The following is a 24,509-nucleotide window of genomic DNA, read 5'->3' as shown; positions in this document are numbered from 1 at the left end:
GTCGATGTGAGGCTGTGCTGCCGAACCTCATGCTGTTGTGCATTTGCAGATTGTTGCAGGTTTACATTCAATTTTCACCTCCTGGCATCTCATCTTCATGACGTAGATTTTTACGGTCTCCATGGAAGACTCCCATCAGCACTTTACTTCATTCCCTTTGAAATCAATTCAGTCTCTTTTGCTCCTACTCAGTGTGGGTTACCATGGATACCGCTCCCAAATGGTTTGGCCTGCACATGAATTTGTTTATAAGTGTTACTTGGAGTAGACTGTAATGTTCTTTTTTTGTGCAGCAAAGGTAATTTTTTAAATTTAGCACAGGGAAACTGTATGTAATGGCCATTCAATTACTTTTACTATTATTTTACTCCCTTCTTTGAGTCCTAAAATAATGTTTCTTCAGGGAGAAATCATAAAATCCTTTCTTTAGAACATGCAGTGTCAGCTACCTGGGGACATCACCAAGAGCGCCTCTGGCAGCTCTACTCCACTCTGGAAAAGCCTCACAACACTTTGCATATAATCTTGTCTGATCCACTAGGAATCAAAGCTACGCCAATGTGGATTCTAGAAAGCCCCACGGAGCATCCAAATACTTTGCTACTTCTAAATCCTCACAGAAGGCACTTGGTCTGTGTGGCGTGGACTGCCACAACCATAACTTAGGTCTGGGGCAGCAAAGTTGAACAGAGAGGATTGAGTGGTTTAATTTGGCTGAGGACTTAATCAAGGTTCTTTTGGAATTAAGGGAAGACTGGGTGCATCTCCCACTGCGTCTCCAGATTCACTTCTGACGCTCTTTAGTCCCCTCTGAATGTGAAATCACTGCATGAAAAGTGTACATACGAGTGTGGGTGTATCGAAAGGAACCAACCACATTCTGCCATATGTCTATCTAAGAGGTCTAATTCTGGCTGTGTAAAATATTCAGCACTGCAGGGGCAACATCCGGAGCTCCCCTGGGGATTTCTTGTGAAACAGTCCAACTGAATTTGTTTGCCTCAACATCTCTTTCTAATGTGTTTCTCTTGTTTCCTCTGACGTATCATTACAGCGCAAAAAAAAAAAAAAGCTGAGAGATGCTGTGTATTAGCCTGCCACACTGGCTATTTTGGGCTGGACTTTGAAAGCAATGGGGCCTGGCCGTGCATCCCCACGTCTCTTATGTAATTCCCTCCAATAGGAGCACAGAAATCAGAAGGAAAGTTTGCAGAGAGTGACTTAATCTTACATAGAGTTAATTGGAGACAGCTGGAGAGCTGAAGGTTGTTTACTGAGTTGCATGAAAGCTTGCTTGAGCATTCGAGGCAGAGTGAAGCAATGCTTTGCTTTAATGTTGTCATTTTGTGGTGGTGTAAGCCTAATTGATCCCCGTCAGAGTGGCCTCTAATCAACACAGAGCCATTGATTTCCTCTTCGCAGAGTGTACGAGGTGCCTAAGACACCTGCTAGCAGCCAGCTGACAGACACTTATGCCTGCTAACTGACAGCTGACACAAACTGATGCCAGCGCACTGTGCTGGAGAGAGTGAGTCACACATGCTCAGATAGATCCCACTCTCAGAGATGCTGGATGCCGCACAATGTGAGATCCACTGTATTCTGAATCATATCGTACACGTGGTGTGTCACAGATGGAGTCTCGGTTAACTGTGGTGTTTTGTAACCAGTGTGCAGGCAGGAAAAGTGGAGATAATAATAAAAATGGGAAAAAGGCAGTCATCATTTGCTGTGTTCAAGCAGTGGAAAGCCATCTTTCCTGTAACGAAATGAGCTCTGTCAAAGCTAAGCATCATTGCGATCTTCAGCCTGATCAGCACAGTTTGTCTGTAGTGATTTCTATCTGCCCTGAGAGTGCTTCAGTAAGCAGTTCTTCTGCAGCAGTCACATGCTTCGGGCTGGGGCTCACAGCCAGCTGTCCCCATCATCAATTCAGACAATGCAGAGGGATGTGGCGAGAGGTGAGACTTTAGGGCAGATGTGTTTGGCACAGGCCAAGCTATGAAAAGCCTAATGTAAGATTACAAACAAGGAGCTGCGAGCAAGAGAACTTTTAGTTGTATCATCATCTTTTATCTAGGAACTCCATGGATTACAAGATCCTTTTGAAATGACAATCACAGCAGTCTAAACAGACCCCTAAGCCATACAGCTCAAGTCTTGTGGTGGAGAATTCCTCTGACTACCACCTTTTCCTGTTGTATTATTAATTATTATACACACTTGAGAAAAAGGAAGTGAACAGAGTCAGTGATGTTCGGCCCACTGGTAGGTTTATTGTACAACACAGAGAGTACAAACAAACCCAGCTGGTCTCCAGAGTTACTACAAATTGTCACAGAATGCATAGAATTCTTTACCCTAGCCAGCATGGATCACAGGCACACAAATGCACCATAAATGCTCCCTAAACGTCTCCTCCTCTCATCTTTACATCAAAACCTCATGCTATCTCTGCTTAGCCGATCCTGTCTGAGCATGTGAAATGAAACAATACGACTTACAAAACATGTCAAACCTGTCTTGGACAGTTCAGACATGGACCTTCATCACATATTATGTGATGTGATTATATTTCAACCATCTTTTTATTTAGGATTATTATATTTAGTTCATGTGATTATGTATTTCCACATACTTATGAAATGCTTGGCTCTTAACCCTTAGATGCAGAAGTGGGTCAAAAATAACCCAGTGAGGTTGTTTTCTTGCAATATCTTTGTAATAAAAATTTTTTATTATTTCAAATTCCAGCTATTCCTCCAAAAACATACTTTTGATATCATTCCATTTCATTTTTTAAAATTCCCTTTTATACTTTTAAAGAAATCGTACTATTCTGCATCACTAATAATATCATACGAGAGGTGATGCACAAACTTGGAGGGACGGAGAGTAGTAAAAGCTGGAGGAAAAGAGAGGAAAAATGTCAACAAAACTGATGCTGACATTCTTCTATTGCTGTTCTCTGTAATATTCTTCTTTTGCAATTATAAAAAGGTTCAAAATCTGTTATAAAATGAAAAATAAACATATTTCAAACATGAAATTGTTCTTCTGTGGACAAAAAAAAATACAAACAATACAAATGATTATTCTTAACCAAAATGACAAAAATGTCATAAAAACACGTTGATTCTTATACAAGTAATTTTTGACCCATTTATGGAAGAATGAAGGGTCCAATCACTGATGCATCTAATGGTAAAGACAATTAGAACTCCCCTATTTGTTACATGGTAAACTTCTATTTTTATTTTCTTAGTACAATGTACATTTTCTGCTGATTCTTTTCTACGTATACTTAGATTTTAAGGACATTTTTCTACTCATGTTTATCTTTTTTTTCCCTTTTTTTAAAAAAAGTCTTGAATGTAATGTAAGTAATTACCCCTTAGGGATCACTAAAATATTTCTGATTCTTAGTACAATGTACGTTTTAACATTTTCTGCTTATAATTTTCTACTTATATTTATATTTGTTGGACTTATTTTTCTCCTCATGTTTATCTTTTTTTTTTAAAGTCTTGATTGAACGTAAGTAATTTCAACCTAGGGATCAGTAGAATATTTCTGATTCTGAAATGGTTGTACAATTGATTATATTTTTTAAACAGTTTGGATAAACAGTCCACCAATTAGCCACTTTGGGTTAGTTGTTTAACAAAAATGTAATTTTTTTTTCCAAGCAAAAATGGCAAAAATTTGCAGAACAAGTCCTCTCAAAAGCCATCATTTGTTGCTCTTCTGTGTCATGCAGGACAGTAAATTTAATGTCTTTTGAAATGAATTAAACAAGATATGTCCTTTTGTGCTATGTTGAAAACATTTTTCCTCAATCTTTTTCCATTTTGCAGACCTAAGAAAACAACAGCAACATTAGGCTAACAGATCAGAACAATTGCTGTCCTACATGGCATACCTACTTCCACCACAGCCGAGTAACAGAATAAAAAATTACATCATATTGGCACAAAACTGATTTATTTTTTCTCTCCCTCTCATCACCATGTCCACCTCACGTCCAACAGCGTGGGAGGAACATTAGCAGTGATCAGTGTAGGAGAGGCTCGAATCCTGCAGCCTGTACTGTCTGTAAACTTTCTAAAAATGCAACTTGTCAGATGAGCTTCTCCTCATTACGCACAACGCTCATCACTATTACACTGCAGGATGAACCAACGACCGGCAGTTAGTCAGAGATGAACACACACCATGGACACACACACACACACACACACACACACACACACACAGAGAGAGAGAGAGAGAGAGAGAGAGAGAGAGAGACCGCATTGCTGCTCAGACGCTGAACACCCAGATACCCTCCCCTCCTTCATCCTCCCCTCCTTCCTCCTCCTCCCTCATAAAAACACGCACAACCACGCCTCCAGAGGCACGCGCACAGGCGCAGGCTCGGACACACCTCCTCCTCCATCACACACAAACACACACACACGCAATCACACACACGGGGGAGTGTGAGAGCATCGCTGGGTGAAGCAGACAACACGTAAAGGCAGCATGAAGGACGACTGTGGTTCTCCGGGAGGCTCCCAGCAGGTGCGGCCGGGATGAAGCTGCGTCTCATCGGATGGAGAGCCAGGTTTCACCATGTCCACCGCATCCGAGCAACTCCTCACCGGAGAGACGGTAAGGGCCTCTCGTTTTCTCTCTCTAAAGAAAAAATCCCGAAATGTCCAAACTTAGCCGAACTCGTTCCTATTCCTTCCAGCAGCTCTTCCCCCCGGCGGGCTCTGTCCTGGTCTGAACCCTGTTTCTTTCTTTCTAATGATGTCATCCCGGGCTCAAAGGCATCAGGTCAGCCACAAAGGGGATGGAGGGCCGATCATCGTGCCGCAGCACCATAATAATAAAAAAACAAAAAAAACAAAAAAGGTGCCCGGGAGCGTTACAAGAAGTCTTCGGTAACGCGTCGAGGCTGGATCGGTGTGATAGGCCCGCGGGGAGGTTGCAAGCAAATCCGTATCACATTTGTTATCGTCTGCAATTAAAAAAACTGCAAGGAGAGATTCGAAGTTTAGTTAGAAATCCGCAAACACATGAATATGCGCCCAGTTGTTAAAACCTCTTGCAAAAACAGTGTAACAGGAAAATACAACGTTCGTATCTGTAATATCATCGTTGCATCCTGTGATTTTAATATAGATTTACCATCCATTGCACATTATCAGTCATTTCTTTTTTTCAGACTGAGATTTTTAGCCCTCAGCGTGCAACTGGAGGAGCCTTTAATGGTTTCTTTGCTGTGTGCTGTAGCCATGGAGACAGTATGTGGCATGTGGTTCTTTACTTGTGCTCTAGTCCCTCTATTGAGAAGGAGCCTTAGACCATGAAGATGAGCAAAGGAAGGAAAGCATGTATTTACTAAGTCAAGATGTCTTGTTCTCTAATTCTAACAAATAACTAAACACATCTACTCTGCGACTTTATGCTCTGGCCTCAGATCAGTCTCATTTAAGGTTTAGTTTGAGAAAAGCTTTAGTATGTGGAATATTTTGGTGTGTGTTGGTCAGTAGTGGCTTTGCCTGCCATACCAACATCATTAATTCATATATTTTATACATCTAATGTGACATTTATGTAGGCCTGGTGTAGCATCCCTCCAGAGACCTCTACTGTAACATTCACAGGGCTCTTTTAACATGCAAACCCATTCATAATTCCTTATGCAACATCATTAGATGAGGAACAGGCAGCTACTGTTCACATCCATTAATGTCTGAAAGCTTGGACTGTTTGAGACAGATCGATGGTGGTAAACTACTCTTAATGTTTTTACACTATATAATGAAATTAAATCTCACCAAGGGTCTTTCTGACTTGCTGACGCCTCACCTCATTCATTTAAGCTTAGAAAGCTAAGAAGTATTAAAGTAACATGGAATAAAGTTTATTTTTTCCTCCAGTTAAGTGCCTTATCCCATTTCATCATCATTTCCATACAAAATATTCACAATTTCTTTGTCTTGTATTGGAACAAATGATGCAGAATTTGCCTCAGATTGTATAATGTAGGTTACAGATTGTATATTATAATACTGACAATCAGCCATCAATTAGAGTTTAATGACCAAGGTCTCAGTAGTAGCAGAACAGCTAATATTAGATAATAGTATAGAGGTGATAGCATAGAGTGAAAATAATTTTTAAAAATGCTTTAGGTACACTTCCTTTCTACACTGTTACAAAATTGTTTAAATTTATCAAACCTTATTTTAGCTGTTTCAGTTGAAACACTCACCCTGAACACCAAAGTATTTATAAAGCAGAGGTTCATGTACTTGTACAAAGCTGATCTACTGTATAAAACACAAAATGTACGTAATCTGGTGTTTATTGGCAATCTTTTTCCTCACTGATTTATATTTATGTAAATCCAGAAACAGCAGTTAGAAATATAATATAATATATATATATATATATATATATATATATATATATATATATATATATATATATATATATATACATATATATATATATATATATATATATATATATATATATATATATATATATATATATATATATATATATCTCACAACTTTAGCTGTTTCCTTTCATTAAAAGCATTAAAATACCCACACTGAACCGCACTGAAACTTAACTAAATGTAACAAGCCAAGCAAATCGGTGAATAACAGCGTACGTTTGTGTGTCGGGGCTGGTTGTGAGCAGACGTGAGGTTTAGGTGTGCTGTAGAGACATGACAGGGAGATGGCTGGTCAGTCCGCTCTCATCACGATGAACAGATGGTAACTCAGGGTTGGCTTGTGGGTGAGTGCCAACAAGAAAGCCCATGTGTGTGTGTGACACATAAAAATCCATTGTTGAAACGTTTTGTCCATAATATGCTTCAAAGGTCTAAAAAAACACCCTGGATATTCTTTATGCAGGGATTGACAGCAGTGGTCTGTGTATTATTTATGGGTATTTTTTTTCATGGCAGCTATGGTGCAATTTCTTATGGCTACAGGATTTAATGTTAACCCAAGATATGCTGCAGTAATGTAATTTAAGTACTTTAAAATGCTTTCGAAGACACCAAAACGTATAAATACTGTACTTTATTAGCATATAACTAGCTTTATTATTATACTTAACAACCTTGTTTGATAGTTGATATTTTTCAATCAAGTATTTAAGTAAAATAAAAAATAAAGACTTTCTCTTAGCAGTAGTGTGTTGTGTCATGTTTATTAAGTTTTGCATTTGATGTGAATATTGTAGGTAAATTTATCAAAAGACTTCTTGTCTAATTAAAAGTCAGGTCTTGCACATTTTTGTAGTTTAAATACACAAAAACCGCCTCTTCTAAGTATGCTGTAGTACCTCAAGCCTTTTAACGTAATGACTGACTTATGTTGTCCAGATACAATGCTGAGTTGTGGATCTTGAAACTGTCTTTTAACTTGGTTAGCAAATGATCAACTAGGAGCTGTTAAATTTATACCCAGTCACCTTTACTAGTATCAGACCAAAAATGTTGTTGTAGTTTTCCTTGGATACATAATACATATGAAGAAGTGTTCTAAATTGCAAAATCATCTTAAAAGATATTAAGAAGTTTACTTCATAGATTTAGTAAATATTGCTTGTGGTTTGTATATCTGGTATACAATGTACTGTTTGTGTCTTTTTTCAAACTTTGAACCTATGTTTAAAGTTTATTTAATTGTGTTTGCTTTATTTCTTTCCACAGGCTGTGTTGATCTCGAATCACACTGAATGGAGAGCATTGAAGTTGCTTTAAGATGACACGAACGCATCCTCCTGATATACTGGCATCGACTCTATATCAGGACATTTCTCTAAATCCCATCACCGACCACTCCATTTCTCTTTACTCCTCCCAGCAATGTGACTTGAAAATGATTGATAAATCAGAGATCATCAACAAAAGACACTGCCGTAGTTTTGACTTCATTGAGTCACTAGATGACCCACAGACCTTCTCTTCCTCGATGGAGTACCCTTACAAGAGGTCTGAGCATCAGACATTAAACAAAGATCTAATGTGGAATGGACTGGATCACCCGGGGCATCTTCGCTTTTCGTCTCCTGATCTGTTTAACACCAGGCAGTTCCAGCAGCAGTCCACACAAGACAACACCAACCATCTCACTTGGTCAGATTCTAAAAAGAGATCAAGATCTAAAAGCACTCCTAGAGTTAAGGCTACCCTCACTCCAGTGCCCATCTCAGTATCTCCTCCAGGAGCCAGGAAGGGGAGGGATGCACCTCAGGCTGTGTCAGATAACTCGAGGACTTCTGAATCACAGCGAGAATCCTACTCCTCAAACAGGGCTTTTTTGAATGAGGTGCATCCTATCAAATTGCAGCCTCATTCTCCCCTCTACGTTTCAGACTGCTTTGAAGAGGAGAAAACAGATAAGCCCGCCATAACCCCTCATGTTAGATGCCGTGTGGACATTAAACCAGATGCTGCTGTACTGCAACACACATCTAGGCAGATTCCCAATGTACGGACTGAGCATCTGTGGCAGAGATACTCCCAGGCCAGCAGTAGTCGAGGCTTGTATGTACCACGGCAGGTTGTCTCCTCACCAACGCCCACTCCAAGCGAATGCTACAGTGGAGATTTTAGACAAGGATACCACTATACCAGCATGTCTCCCATCTCTTACCAGCATCTAGACATGCACAGAATGCCATCACCAACGGCGCCATATCTGAGTCAAGAACAAAGAGCTTACTCAAATCCCAACATACCGACCAAGTTTTTCTATACAGAGGACGCTGTTCGGTATCCAGTCCATCCCTATTCTCGAGCCTACTTTCAGGATGATCGGTCCAGTCTCACCAGCCATGGTAGTACAATGACTAGTCAGTACGACCCAAGGACTCGATGGGTGCACACCCTTCCTGTTAGGCCGTATTACACGGACCAGTTTTCCAACCGAGAGTCATCACACTCCCTATATGGTAGGCCTTATTCCACAAGTGAGGTAGGATCATACTTTTCTCAAACTCCACTGTCTAGAGCTTACTATGGAGAGGACACCCGGTTCAATCCATACCACATGAGCAGCTCAAGGTTGTTTTATTCCAAACCATTCTGCTCTCCTGAGGAGCAGTACTTTTCAACAAGGCCATATCACACAGAGGGCCGTCGACGCCCTCGAATGTCCCAGGCCTTTTCAGATGACTGGTATCGCTCAAGTATATCTGGTTACTCTAACCAGTCATCTCAGCACACACCACCAAGGGTAAGGCCAGACCCCACTATACCCCACTGGTTCACCAACAGCGAGACAAGTCGTCTAGGCGCAGAGGCCAAAAGCCACTCCAAGTCTTGGGACAATATTCTATATCCACGGCATGACAGAGAGCAATCAGTACCACGTGGACGGAGCTACGAGAATCTGTTTTCCCAAGCAAGACATGCAGCATCCTCTGATGTTACATCTCAACCTGTCATACTGAACCTTTCCAGTTCACCGAGGCGCTACGCTGCCCTGTCACTCTCCGAAACCTCCTTAGAGAGGGGCTCAAGCAGTTCGTGGAAGAATTCCAAGAGTGGGCACTGGTTTGTAACTCCTGAGATTACCATAACAGACAATGACATATGTGCAGGCAACAGCAGGCGGCGTGAAGTCCACTCTGTCAGCTGGGATACGATGGACGGTGAAAAATCACCATCTCCGAGAGAAGTGCATCAGAAACAGCCATCTAACACAACAGACATTACCAAAGACAGGAAACACAACAACTTTTCTCTCCAGCAGAGTCTAGAGCAACTGGATGAACTCTTAGCTGATCTGGTGGTGGACTACAAACCACCAACTAGCAGAAAGTCAAGTGAGGATCTGTTAGATCAGCTAAAACAACTAATCACTGAAGATGATGACAAAAACAAAGGATCTTCTGGACTTGAAAACCTAGGAGGCCTGAACACACAGCTCCCGTCCTCTAAATCAAGCCCTGACACAATCAAAGACCCCGATAGTGGGTGCGATGCTTTACAAAGGAGTGCAGAGGAATGCTCTCCAGACCATAGCACAGATGAAGACGACACGATGGTGTGTGCGAACAAAAAGTGCAATCGGATTGAAAATATGTTCAATGCCTGCTTGTACTTCAAATCGTGTCACAGTTGCTACACGTTTTACTGCTCGCGAAACTGTCGCAGGGATGACTGGGAGACCCATAAAGAGACATGCCTGTACGGTCGTGTTAGCAGCGTGTGTCGGCACACTCTAAAGTTCTGCCGAGAGAATACAGAGATCCACAAAGCCTTCTCGCGGGTTGCTAAAGCTGGTTACCTCTCCAGAGGGAGAGGGGTTCTCTTTCTGGGTTTTGCTAATCCAGAGACAGCTGACAACTTCCTGCAAGTTGGGCTCGAGAGCCTCCTAATGTCACCCACGTACTTGTCCCTCAGAGAGCTGGATGGATTCAAAGACAACCTAGGTGAATACTGCAAGGAGCTGCAGCAAGCAGGTAATGAGTACGACCCCAATGAATGTTTCCTTCTGAATGTATCCATAGCTGTTGGTGAACTAGTGCCTAACAGACCTTCACCAAGGGTCCAAGCACCAACAGTTCGAAAATATGCAAAGGTGTCCTTGGCCTCCTCAAGCCCTGACAAAAAGGTACTCAAGAAGGAGAGTGAAATGGAAACTCTCATCCTCACTCCGCCTCCAGGCACACCAGACATTGACAAGGAGGGGGAGGAGGGAAGAAAAGCTAGAGAGGTGTGCTTTGTCAATATCCAGCGTGAGCTCAGGACCAGAGGAGTCTTCCTTCGTCACGAGTACCCCAAAATCTATAATCAGTTGTGTGAGTTTGTGGAGAGCAACAAAAGGTTCACCCCTACTACTATTTATCCCATAGATAAGAGAACAGGGAAACAGTTTATGTGCATGATCATGGCTGCCTCCGAGCCAAGAACACTAGACTGGGTGGGTACCCCTCATCTCTTGGATGATATTATATAGTATAGCACTAAATAGTAATGGTAATGATGTCAGTCACAGTAAATGTATATATTGTAAATACATGGTGTGATTTAGCAAATTGAACATTGACATGGAAATATGTGTATGTATGTGACCAATCTTTTTCTCTCTGTCTCTCTCTTGATCTTAGTTCTGTCTGTTGCCACACACACAAAAACTCTCACACACATACAGTAAACATACACTTTCAAAGGATGTCCTTTGTTGTTTTTGGCTTGTTTTGCACCAGAGAGTTAAAAGCCTGCATGTAGACTAGGCACAAACCCAGTTATCCAGGTGTTCAAGATGTGTACTTGTATGATCTGTGCAGTTTCTGCAGACGGTGTATGAAGAACACAATATTTGCGAAGTGCACATTTCATTGCCTCCAAATAATAGTTGGCAAAGCCAGGTTTCATATTGTAACTGTCACCCAACATTGATTTCTCCAAAAAATGTTATATCAGAGATTTATATTATACCTTGTTACAGTGGTTGTAAGATTACAACTGTTTTATTAGTATTTAAGTATTATTTCCTTGGTATGCTGTAGTTGTGTGAGTATTTTTTTTAATTATTGCTATATTAGTTACTGGTTCATAGTAATAGAAGTACAATCAAACCACCTGTTTGTTTTCCCACTTCTTTTAGGGTTTTAGTTAGAACTTATTTCATCTTGTGAAAAGACTTGATGTCATTCTGGTATGAATTGCTTTGTTTGAAAGTGGCCTTCAGTCAAAAACAAACAAACAAAAAAAAGCATTTGACACAAAGCAATGTATAGGGTAAGCTATTTCTAAAGGCTTGACAGCTCCAGACTTAGGTTGTTTGAACCATTGTAAATGAATAATTATTTTGCTCAAAGCATGTTATATTCAGGTATTTTAATATTGATATTGCTTATAATTAAATTTATTATGTTAATGAGATACCGTTTGATGCTTAGAAATGTAAGAAGTATATTATATATATTGAATATTAGATCATTTGAACATCATGACCTTGAGACCTTATTGTAACTAATACCACAGTATGTTCTTAATTAAACCATATGCAATAAAAGAGCAACCTTAACATCTATATTGTAAAAACCTATTTTATTATGAATATTGAATAAGTCCTTTGAGCCAAGAGTTGTAGAGACTCTGTTTGCACTAAAACATAAATTATAAAATAAGAATGTTCCTAACAAAGCTACAGCACTGAACCCAGATAAGATAATATGCCTGCTTCCATTGCCATTATTGACTAATCTAAGGTTGCTCTTTTACTTGATTATATATCTTTGTGCAAGACCCTCCTCAACTTTCTATTTTGTGATGTTTATAACCTATATATAAATATATAATAAATGGAATTTAACGAGTGACCTCATGGTTTTGACTTTGTCATCATAGACTACTTTGTGTTGTTTTTTTTTTTAAAAGATAGTTTAATCTTAGTTCACTTGAAATTCAGTGTGATCAACAGCGTCAGCCATGTTTCTTTTGCTGAGATGTTTATGATTGTTTTATGACACGCTTGTAGGTGAATTAGACAAGAAACAAAGGAGGAATTAGTCTTCTTCCTAAAGATATGTATTGAATGTATACATTGCAGAATAATTTAGTTTGTATTGTTTTAAGTGCACAAATACAGCTAGGTGACAAATTAAAGGAAAAACCTGCTCTGGGTGACATTTTCCTGGCATGGGTTGGGTCAACTTGGCCATTTAGAGGGAAGGGTCACTGCAGATCAGTACAAAGTTGTTCTGAGTGATCACCTCTATTGTATCATGAAAAATTTCTGTCCTGATGAGTTTCTATCCTGGATCTCTTCCAGGATGACAAAGCTCCCATCAATAGAGCACAAGGGTCACTGAACGGTTTGATGAGAATGGAAATGATGTGAATCTAGTGTAATGACCTTCACAGTCACCAGGTCTCAAAACAATTGAACACCTACAGGAGAATTTGAACTTAAGTGTTGGACAGCACTCTACATCACCACCATTCAAGCAGCAAATAAGGACATATATGTCACCCATGTGTGTATCAAAACACAAAGTGCTATGGTTGAAATCTTTCCTTTTGCACTGATTAATATTCTGATGTCATGTATGGCATAAAAACATTTTTGTCAGTGTGACTACATTCCACGCCTGCTTACAGACATTATCTTTAACATGCAGGTTTGGAAGTAGACTAAGATTATGAATGAATTTATGGAGCTAGGATGAAGTGTGAGATGTGGAGCATGCTGTTTTCCTTAGAGGAGTAACTTTACTGTTTGAGAAAGATGCGGGAAATATCTTTTCAACAAACATACTGTAACGTGATATTCTTCCACATTATTTGCCACTAAATAAAAGTTTGAGCCATAAATTCAAGCTGTATCTAAGCTGTTCCCCTTCAGAATTTGTCTCCTTAGTTCAGTGTTTACTGTTTCAAATTGATTTAAGCATAGAATCTCCCTCACGGTTTTTGTAGAGTGAATGTGTTACAACATATTTGATTCAAATTGCTGTGTTGCTCAGTTAAGCATTTACTCCTCTTGAAGCCTTTCTCTAGTGTTCTTAGAACACCACCTAGTGGAATAAGGCAATTATTGCTGCCACCAAAATTCTATCTATCTATCTATCTATCTATCTATCTATCTATCTATCTATCTATCTATCTATCTATCTATCTATCTATCTATCTATCTATCTATCTATCTATCTATCTATCTATCTATCTATCTATCTATCTATCTATTAGTCAAATGGAAAGACATAAATATGCATACAAACCTGTCTTTTCAGTGTATTAATTTCCCTTCTATCTGCATTTTGTCTTTACCAAAAACATCCCTTCAAAGTCTCAAAATGAAAAAAATGGCTTTTTTGTTTTTGTCCTATGCTGTACTATTACAGTACTGTATCAAGGGAGAAATGTTCTGCTTTAGTGACCCCTTTTTTACAGTGTTGAATATGAATGACTTTGAGCAAAAATGGTGTAAATTTGGATACCAAAAGAATGCATTTTGAAGAGAAAAAAATCTGATCAAAACCAAGCAAACCTGCATCGACAATGTTGCATAGTTATCAAATTTTTATTACCTGGAAATGAAAAGGTAATATAAACTGTGTCACTGAGTTGCAGTCTAAGGAAATAATAATGTTACATAATAACTTGAATATGTTCTTGTAATGTCTTATCTCAGTAACCGGCAGCAGTCAAATCCAGCAGTGTTCCAATTACTGTGACATCAAATTAAGTCATTTTTTACTTTAAAGTAATTTTGAAGTATAGAAATAAAATTATCATTTGTCTATGGACACTCAAGCACGTTTGTGTTTTACTTCAGTGGACATTACACTGACTTACATTAATTTCCTGGAGACCTGATCCTGAATATACTGACCCAACCCTAACCTTAAAATCAGTCGTCATGTTAAAAGTTCATGAAATTTGCTACAGGGATTTGCTCTTTGTCCCTAAAGAGAGGTGGGTCCCCACAATGTGACTATGTAGATTTATTGCTACACAAAATAAATACTACAAAAAAATACACAAAACAAATATAGTTTGAAAAACATAATGCATAATGGCAAATTAGTTTTCAATCTGATGTAAAATCCAGAGGGGTGATGTGTTTCAGTGTGTGATATGGTCCTCACAGAGGCGCCTTTCATATTTGTCAGCTCCAAGTGGATGGTAGCATCGTATGTCCTAGTCCTCCATGTTGTGTCTCTTAAATAGTTTTATTTTGAGAGAAGACATAGGCTACACAAGGGCACAGTCGGACTGGGATGGTTGCCAATGTGTTCAGGCTTGGGCAGAGATGTAAGCAGTCGAAATTTGCTTTTACAAATACAGTAATATAAAACATTAATCAGCTGCCACAAAATAGATTGTGTGATTCAGGATCCACACAAATTCACTCCTGAGTATGTTTAGTATCACATTCAAAAATCATACCATTAGACTGACATTTCACACAAGATATGAACAAAACCCCATCATTATTTAGCCACGATGAAAAAAAAAACTAATTTCATCTTGTGTGAGGTCTAATATATTTTTAAAACTAATGTAATTGTTAGCAAATACTTGAACATTTTGAAACTGGCATTAGATTTGTGACAAATCTGCGGGTTTATTTAGTGTAAGTTTAGTTGTAAATAATATCTAAGACAGGAAGTACAGTGTATGCATTAAACATAAAAGATTAGACTATGGTGTGTGTGTGTGTGTGTGTGTGTGTGCGTGTGTGTGTGTGTGTGTGTGTGTGTGTGTGTGTGTGTGTGTGTATGTGTGTCCATTCAAAACAGCTGTATGATTCATTAGAAATTCCTCCAAACTCTTCCAAAGCAAACACAACATGTGCAGGCCTGTTTCCTATTTTAGTGTGAAAGCTCCCTTTAACTATAACGGCTCCCTTTTTGCGCATGCTTGCTGCGCAGGTCTCCTCGTGATGACAGCAAATGACAGCACTGTTCGCTCCTGCTGCAGCCAGAGTGAGACCGCTAACCGCCAACAAACACTTCTTCTGACTCAAGAAATCCTATGATCAGCTGCGTTTAGAGAAGTCGCGACCAACCAGTACAGGCTACTTACGTTTGGTAAGCTGCTGAATTGACGTTAGCATGTATTGTTGATCACATTTGGTCACTGAGGAGCTTGCAACCTGAAGCTAAGCTAACGTAGCTAACTAGCTAGCATATCGTTAGCTCGTCCTGCCTGTTTAGCAGACGTTAGCCGAGTTTAACTTGGTTAAGGTTAGCAAGCTACTGCTATGTTAGCCAGTTCGCCAGTTTGTTTTATTTGCTACTCCTCTAAATCAGGTCAAACACAAGTTCTACTTGCTTGCTGCCAGTGTAACACGGGTGTCTTGGGTTGTGTCAGTTGGCTTCATGGCGCTTAGCTAAACAAATGTTAGTAATGTGGTTAAATTCACATGATTCTCGATGCGTCCAAGACAAGTTAACCTAGCAAGAGGTAACAGAACTAATGTCGATTTACTGGCTACCTTGTTAATGTCGACTGTGTAGTACACCATCAAACCAAGGACACTTTAAACTTGAGCTTTATCAGCAAATAACAGTGTTTATTGACGCTTTTAGTGCCCAGTGTGCCTCCACCCACCCACTGAACCGATGAGAGGCTTGTCTAAAGTTGTAGCCTAATAACACAACCAGGGAGTATAACGCTAAGGCTTCTAACGCTAAGGCTTGTTAGGCCCTGGGATGTAAAAGCATACTGACATTTAACACGATAAATGTTTAAACACCGGATCTTACAGTTAACTCTTCGTGGCATAGGAGCACATCTATCCTTATGTTACCCCAGAATACTGTAGTCGATTAGTCCCAGATAATAACGAATTTGGCCTTTCATCGTCAAAATGCTTTGGACTTGTTGGTGTTATAGCCTACACGAATTATCCAAACGTTTATCTGTCATATTACACAGCAAATCACGCCTTCACATTATAGCCAAACCAGCCAAAATGACATTCTTCCTCTAAAGTGATGACTAAATGTTGCTTGGAAATTACTTTATTTTATTGAAATAGAAAACGATGACTTTCAGTTTGAAATGTGACCAACTGATCACATGCTTTTTTTGCTTTGAAACTGGATTTAGTATAATCCCTGCACTCATTCATTACCAGTCAGGATACGTATTACTAAAGGTTTTCCAGATGACTGACAATAGTTGTGTTCATGTCAGCTGATACAGATGACAGCATCAGTTGTTTTCAGTTGATGCATCTCCAGCACTAACCTCCCTTCCTCTAGTGATGTTTACCTGGTGCTTGATGTATGTTACTCAGTGTTTCATGAGCTCCTGTCCTGATGTATTAATAAACACATTTCTGTTGATGACTGCAAGTAAGTGGAAGTTAAGAGGATCTTAAGCTACAGAGCTAATGGTGTGTGTCAAGGTGGAAATGTTTGCGTTATATTGTTGTGACAGCTGCTGTGCGATTTTGAGATTTCAGTTTGGATAAGCTGCTTGTGGCTTTTTAATCAACACTGCAAATCTGATTTTTTCATAATTTCCTTTGTCATTTCGCTCAGCAGTGTAGGTTAAATATCTTGTCAGTAAAACATGGTTTTACTCACCTTCATGGGTTTGTCAGAGTGATTGAACATGCACCTGGTAAACCCTGACAGAGACCAAAACTAATGGTGCGTTCTGGTGCTAATTACCAGCTGCTAACATCAAAAAACTTTAGTATATAAAGTGGCAACTCATGTGGTAACTTGGTTACTTGGTTCCCTTATAGTTTTATTTAAAGTGCAAGTCATAACATTTAACTACAGATGTTAAATCCATGTAGCACCCTGTACTAAACAACAGTCAGGGAAGTTTAATTAGAATTCTGGTGTAAACGCGGTTTACTTGACAGAATATGGAAGAGCCATACAAAAAGGTGCTATTGGCAGTTGAAACACAGATTTAGGAAGACTCTACCTCTGACATACCACATGTATGTATTGTTGTTGTTGTTTTTTTTTCTCTTTTTGCTTCAGAGTTGGTGGAGGTTGTCAAACATTCCTTTGGGATAGTAGTGGCCTCAAGGTTAGAGAAGTGGAAGGCTGCTTCTCTGACAGGATAAATATGAATGGTAAAAGGGAAAGAGGAGTGCTTGTCTCAACCTTACCTCCCTCATCTCATGACCAAATAGTCAGCTTTTACATGTTCTAAGTGGTGTTGAAGCATTTTTGTTTGAGGTTCAGCGCTGAGGCAAAAATAATGGGAAAGGTCACTTATGGAAGCCATGGCGTACACTATTTGGTTGCTGAGCGTGTAAGAAATTATGTGAAAGGGAAGTGTGAAGAGGATGTTGGCTCAGATCTACAAATACCTTTTGTAGAAAGTGAAATCTTTTAAAATATCTATAAAAGCCACACTTTGTTCCATGGGTTGGTCAGTGTGTATGTGTGTGAGTTCAGGTAGTGGGAGGAATAGGCTCCGTTCCAAATACATTCACTCTGATGCTGTTTTATTTGCTTATCTTTCTCATAAAGCAGTGTTGTTTTGTGCTCTACATTTCCAAAATAACTCTAAGCTTTTTCATCAGATAACTTACATTGTTGGACTTGCCATGATGTTTTAATTCCTGTGTTTTGTCTTTGCTCTGTCTCTTATGTTACCTTGTTGTTGTAATTATAGCGCTTACATAGATGGTATGGTTAAACAACTGGTTCTCTCGTAACTCATGTTAACAGTATTCAGTCAGCGTTCTGCCACAACTCTGATCATTCTCACACAACTCACAGGGTTGCAGATTATGCCTTCCCTCACGCTGTCTGTTGTTTGGTTTCTCTTCTGCTTCAGAGTTCCTCAGAGCCCTCCATGACTGACTCATCAGGTAGCTTTGTACTGTGGATTGTATTGAAGCTGACAGGCACACGAGGCAGTCAGAGATTGCAGTAACTCTCTCTGCTAGCCACTTAATAGCCTAGTTGCTTTTTCACCTCAGTCCAAGTATGTGAGGAATGTGCTTATTCAAGAACATAGGTGTGTATGTGGAAATTTGCCACTAGTGGACCCTTCAGCTAGTTGCCTGTCACTGTTTACATGTAGTTGTGAAACTGACAAAAAATAACCTTTTTTTAAAACCTTTTTATATATCCAGATCTATTAATCCAGAACAGTCCTAAATCAGCTGACATTACAGTTTCGGTGAGTGTTGTACCAAAGTTGTTTTTTGTTCTGTTGTGTGGCTGAAGTCAGAGGGCCTCTGAAGGTGAACTTACTTTTAACTGACATGTGATCTAGAATTGTACATTTTCTTAATCCATCGCTTGATGAGTCAGTCACCTTAAGAAAAACGTATCTGGATATCTAAATATCTCTGAAATTGGCCAAAAATTATTATTTTGGCAATGCTTTACCACATCATACGGTTTAACTTTTACAGGGACATTATAACCATTTAGTCAAGAATTTATAACAGACAATAATGTATTTGAATGCAGTTACTAAGACATTTTTAAGTATTTATGTATGAAAAGTCTTTGTCAACAACTTCTCATATGAAGCCATACTTTATAATATTACAACAAATGCGATTTTTCGTATACTGTCGTATCTGATTGTACATCATACTCCACCTGTTGGTGGAGAAGAAGAGAAGGAGAGGAGAAGAATTTACAGTTGTTGACGCATTTATTTTTCCTCATAAATACGGTATAGTTTGTTAGGGTATTCCTGGATTGCCCTCCCACGACCCTAATGAGAATTAAGCAGTGTATAGATAATGGATGGAGGGATAGATTGTAAAACTTAAGTAGGTGAACTTTCATTCAAGTAGGTGTTGGCGTTATTTTAATGAGATTTTTTTTCAATTAACCATCTTAAAATGTCAGAAGTAAACTAAAGTAGTTCAGTATATAGTGGTGTTAAATGAAAAGCAACACATTTTAAAAACTGGTATTTTGGTTGAATGTTTAGTCGCTCCTCATTAGAATGCCTGTTTTATGTTGATCAATTGCATTATTATCTCATTACATTTCTAATGGTACCAGGAGCAAATATGAATCCTAAAACAATTCTGTAAACACTATAAGCAGGCATTTTTAATCCCAAAACCATAAATTATCATGCTGAATATCTTTGTGTGGCTCATATTTGTCTAAAATAGGGTCCTAAAACATGCCCGGTTTTTGTTTGTTTAGTTCTTTTTTTTTTTTTTTTTTTTTTTTAAACAAAAATTCCAGCAATTTAGTAAAATAATTGGACATTGATAATCACAGCGTATTTTTGGTTTGCCAAGGGATTTTATTATGGAGCCTATCATTGTGTGTTTAAATCTGCATAACAAATTTGATTTGTCAAGCATATCAACTCTAACGTTGTGGTTGTCTGTTAGCTTGCGAGCAGTGACACTGCCTCGCAGTCATTCCCACTCTGAGGCAGTTTTCTCCAGTCTAGTCTCATTCTCCTCCCAGAGCCCTAACTCCACAGTTAAATCTGTGTTTTTTTATGTTGGCAACCAGCCACAAAGAGGCTTTTGTGGAAAGGATTCACCAAGAAATCATTCAGATTTCATGCACTCAGCTTGGATTGTATGTTTTGGCTGTGAATATCTGGAAAGGGAAGAGTGATTTGCATTTCCTACTGTGCAGCGTCTTCTGAAGCTTGTGAAAAAGCATGCTTTTGCTGTTGTCATTGGGCCTGCATGTGAAGCTCAGTGAATGCAAATGATCACTTCGCTTGTATGATGTGACAATCACATGTGAGCTACTGTTCAGCCAAACCTTTACAGAAAAGGGAAGCATTTCCTCCTTTCTCTTGAATACATCCATTTCTAAAGGAAATGCAATTCAAATGATGAATACAGATATTAGTTGCAAAAAATATAACTAAGCATGTGGCAATACAAGTGCAACTACTGTGAAGTAAATGCTAATATTTAGTTCAGAATGCTCCTTTCTTTGGTTCATTTGAGGCCACATGCTTTACAGTCTAATAGCACTGTACCAGAAAGCTGTAATAACTGACTGAAAAATTACATGAAAATTTACATTTCTCCTCTTTGCTTGGTGGTGACTGTGAAATTGTTAGAAACTGAATTCATTATCCACTTCCACAAATTTGGTTTACCTACAGGAGACTGATTATAAAAGGTCAGATGCATAGCAGCCAATTTTTATGCAACTAGTTGCATCATTTTACTAGACCTTGCCTACTGAATAGCCACTTTTTCAAGCTCCTTGCGCATGTAGTACAGGTAGGGGTTCAAGTAATAAGTATTTAAAACATAATATAATCTGTTTGATTTAATTGTTTAATCAATAAAATGCCAAATATCATGAAAACAGCAGGACTGTCAGTTTCTCAAAGCATAAACTGTATTTTAAATTTTTTTTTTGTCAGACCCAAAGATCAATATTTGATATATAACTTGTGATTAATTGAGTTAGTTATAGTTCCGTGCTGATAAATTAATGACTATTCCTTTCACCTCTAACTAAAGGCTTTTTTTTCTATAAATGTATTTTATTTCTTTTATTTAAACACAAACTGAGATACTCCTGGTGATAGCACCTTAGGCTGTTCTCTCAGACTTGACACAGCATCTCCAGAGCCACATGAAGTATAAGGCAACTGTTTCCAAAGGTTGACAATATTGCAGTTTGTGTCAAGTAAATTGACATCTACATGTGATATTGTTAGTTTCCCTTTAACGCAGATGACTTAAGAAAATTGCTCTTGCTCATGTGACATTTGATGAAAGGTTACTTGAGCTTTTGTTTGGTTTCAGTTCCACGTATTCACCTCATTTACCTGTTTCCATACCATCATGTCCGCTTTGTGCTCCAGTCAGTTACCTCCCTGCCTCTGTGAGCCGGTGAAGATGGTGAAGCCAGACATCCACACTCTGGCCCACCACCTGAAGCAGGAGCGGCTGTACGTGGGGTCAGAGAAGCAGCTGATCCAGAGGCTCAACAGTGATGTGCTGAAGACAGCTGAGAGGCTGTACCGGGCTGCCTGGATTGCCAAGCAGCAGAGGATCAACCTTGATCGTCTTATTCTCACCAGGTCAGACGTATGAGCATGATTCACTCTGGTCTTGAAAGGGAATAATTACTGTATGTAGTAAATACAAACTTGGAGACAGGTTCTCTAACTTGTTTGTTTCATCCTGGCTCAGACAAATGTAATGAAAAGGTGTATTTGGTTTAAGCAGAGTCGTGAAATTTAACTTTTCCTGCTACAGGCCTTTGATTTGTTTTTGTATCCTGTGGTATTCAAATTAGTAGAAGCTAGTTTTGAGTATAGGCCCAAGAGCAGTTTACATGGTCAGGCAATGATTAGCATATTGCTTACTGCAAATATATTTAGTTTTTTAGTTAACATTCGAATACTAAAGCATATGAATTTGGTTTATGGTGAATGTTTTCTGAATGTAAATTCTATTGGGATTGTACAAATGTTAAGATGCCACCTCAATAACACAAATACAAGTTCAAGTATGAGACTGCATGGTGTTGTTGCATTCACTTGATCCTGTCACTGCACAGTAGATTGTTTGTCCAAAAAGAGAGACTACAGAGTCAGGGCAGCCTTCAATCATTGAGCTTGTGATCAAATGAATCACTTGTTTACCGGTAGATATATTCCCATGGGAATTTAGTTGTATGAAATGCTGTCTACAATGAAAAATGCTAAGATGTATTCTTTTAGAAGCATCGCCTTTGTAGCAGAGAATGAATTGTAATATTATAGCAGCTGCCATTATGAGAGTTTGTTTATAATGTATGTTTTTAATGTTCTGTAGTGCGGAGGCCTCTCCGGCTGAATGCTGCCAACATGCCAAAATGCTGGAGGATACACAGTTCATTGATGGCTACAAGACTCTGGGTTTCCAGGAGACCATCTATGGCGAGTTCTTGGCCAGGCTGAGGGAGAATCCCAGACTGGTTGCATCCTGTCTGGTGGCAGGAGAGAGGCTGAACCAGGAGCACACCCCGGGCGTCATCCATACGGTCTTCACCTCACTGTACGGCAACTGTATCATGCAGGAGGATGAGAGCTACCTGTTACAGGTCAGGGGTCTTACCTGTCTCTAGTGTTCCAGATTAGAGGAAAAGTTTAGTAGGTTCTCAGTTAGATGAGAAGTCTTTATTTAGTTAATGCTTCTTTCTTGCCGAATTGCAGGTATTGCGATACCTGGTGGAGTTTGAGCTGAAGGAGAGTGACAACCCTCGCCGGCTGCTCCGACGGGGAACCTGCGCCTTCAGCATCCTTTTCAAGCTCTTCTCTGAGGGCCTGTACTCAGCCAAACTCTTCCTCACTGCCACCCTTCATGAACCCATTATGCAGCTGCTGGTGGAAGATGAGGACCACCTGGAGACTGACCCTGCCAAGGTGACAGAGCGCCTCACTCCCGCTCAGCAGGAACGCTTTGGAGAGAAAGGCTCTGAGGGCTACAAGCAAAGGGTTCAGGCAGCTGTTGAGGCCAATGAGGCCAAGTTGGTAGCTCTGGTCAACAAGTTTATCGGTTACTTAAAGCAGAACACCTACTGCTTTCCTCACAGCCTGCGCTGGATTGTGTCTCAGATGTACAAGACTTTGTCATGCGTGGAGCGTCTTGAGGTGGGTGAGGTGCGCACCATGTGTACAGACCTACTGCTGACCTGCTTCATTTGCCCAGCTATAGTCAACCCAGAGCAGTATGGTATTATCTCAGACGCACCCATCAATGAAGTGGCCCGCTTCAATCTGATGCAGGCAAGTCATGCCACAAGCTTTCTTTTTTCACATATTTACATGTGGGAGCTACTGTTGACTCATTTTGCATATTTTTTGTTACACAGGTTGGACAACTTTTGCAGCAGTTGGCCATGGCTGATGATGATGCAGACCCAAGGCGGAAAAGCAGTTTGTCTAAGTTTGACAAGGTGTGTGAAATCAGACGAACGTGTTATTTCTAGCTTTAGCGCCTGATATTTGTTCCTGTGCTAAATCACTTGTGCTGGATCTGTTTGGCAGAGCTGTGTTGCTGCATTTCTGGATGTGGTGATTGGAGGACGAGCAGTCGAAACCCCACCTATGTCTTCAATGAACCTTCTAGAAGGCCTCAGTAGGACTGTGGTCTATATTACGCATAATCAACTCCTTGCATTGGTAGGCTGTGTCACATTTAACATTCACATACCATTTACTTTACTGCTGCTTTGTTACAGGGTTGAATTTGAGAACAGTACCTTGTAAAGCTGACTTGAAAATCAGGTCCTACAGACAAGGTTATTTGGCAAGATTTCAGGCCAACTTATTGCATGGTTTTGCATATTTCTTTGAAGCTCCTACAACAACTTTTTTTTAAGTTCATCTACGGCGTGAGGACAATATAGCAAAAATGCCCAGCGTTACAAATCTGTGTAGCAAACAGACTTGAAAATCAATATCAGTGTGTTTAATTGTAGTTGAATCAATGGATGTTGATCAGTATTTTTTAGTATTCGTTCAGGTATAGATTGTAATGTTGCTGAGCAAGTGTTTTGTTATTGTCAAATGTATTCCAGTCAGTGCTGTTTCTAATTGTCATGTGAGCATTTGCTATTTTACTTTTTCTGTAGTCGCATACTATATACGCTTATTATTGATCATGAACTATTGCTCATTGTATTATTTAGCATTGTTTACAAAAGCATTACTAGTAGTTTTGGCATGACTTTGTAGATCATATTTTAAAAAGACACAAGAGAGACACTTTTACTTGCAAGCCAATAGCTGAATGTGACAGCTGTAATAGATGTATGACAAACACTGTTCTTGTGTAGTAACTTGTCAAGGAAACCTGTTTAGGTAAAAATAGAAATAGACAATGAGTATGACTGCAGATGAATAAGTTGCAAACGCAGCAGAATTGTGGCAAGAGGAAAGGCTGATGCATTAACTTTCCTCATGGCCTTAGTCTGACCTGACAGGATGTGCATTAATACATTATTATATTTATGAAGGGACAGCTCAGATGCCGTTGGGTTTATTTGTGTATTAAAGCTGGGTGTGGTAGGGCTGCATGGTGTATTGTTTCAGCATCAAC

The 24,509-nt window shown here is 39.4% G+C and overlaps 2 protein-coding genes across 9 annotated transcripts in view; both read left to right on the top strand.

The window, feature by feature from the left end:
• The first annotated feature begins 4,352 nt into the window (after positions 1–4,352).
• On the top strand, positions 4,353–12,351 carry unm_hu7912 (un-named hu7912). The gene is made up of 2 exons (XM_023298043.3): positions 4,353–4,653; positions 7,727–12,351. Exon 2 carries the CDS (start codon positions 7,779–7,781, stop codon positions 10,980–10,982), a length of 3,204 nt encoding a protein of 1,067 aa, XP_023153811.1. The 5' UTR covers positions 4,353–4,653; positions 7,727–7,778; the 3' UTR covers positions 10,983–12,351.
• Positions 12,352–15,406: 3,055 nt separating this feature from the next.
• Positions 15,407–24,509, top strand: part of gapvd1 (GTPase activating protein and VPS9 domains 1) — a 29,691-nt gene continuing 20,588 nt past the window's right edge. For all 8 annotated transcript variants that reach the window (XM_023294943.3, XM_055011550.1, XM_055011549.1 and 5 more), the window contains exons 1-6: positions 15,407–15,567; positions 21,284–21,502; positions 22,242–22,509; positions 22,622–23,194; positions 23,281–23,364; positions 23,456–23,590. In XM_023294943.3, the coding sequence (XP_023150711.1) occupies positions 21,318–21,502; positions 22,242–22,509; positions 22,622–23,194; positions 23,281–23,364; positions 23,456–23,590 (1,245 nt within the window). In that variant the 5' untranslated portion in view covers positions 15,407–15,567; positions 21,284–21,317. The remainder of the gene's footprint in view (positions 15,568–21,283; positions 21,503–22,241; positions 22,510–22,621; positions 23,195–23,280; positions 23,365–23,455; positions 23,591–24,509) is intronic.

Source organism: Amphiprion ocellaris, chromosome 6 (assembly GCF_022539595.1).
Source record: "Amphiprion ocellaris isolate individual 3 ecotype Okinawa chromosome 6, ASM2253959v1, whole genome shotgun sequence".
NCBI classification, from domain to species: domain Eukaryota; kingdom Metazoa; phylum Chordata; class Actinopteri; family Pomacentridae; genus Amphiprion; species Amphiprion ocellaris.
This window is presented reverse-complemented; position numbering and strand designations above follow the sequence as displayed.

Coding starts and splice junctions, on each gene's coding strand:
- unm_hu7912 (XM_023298043.3), top strand. CDS start 7,779: ATGACACGAACGCATCCTCCTGATATACTGGCATCGACTCTATATCAG.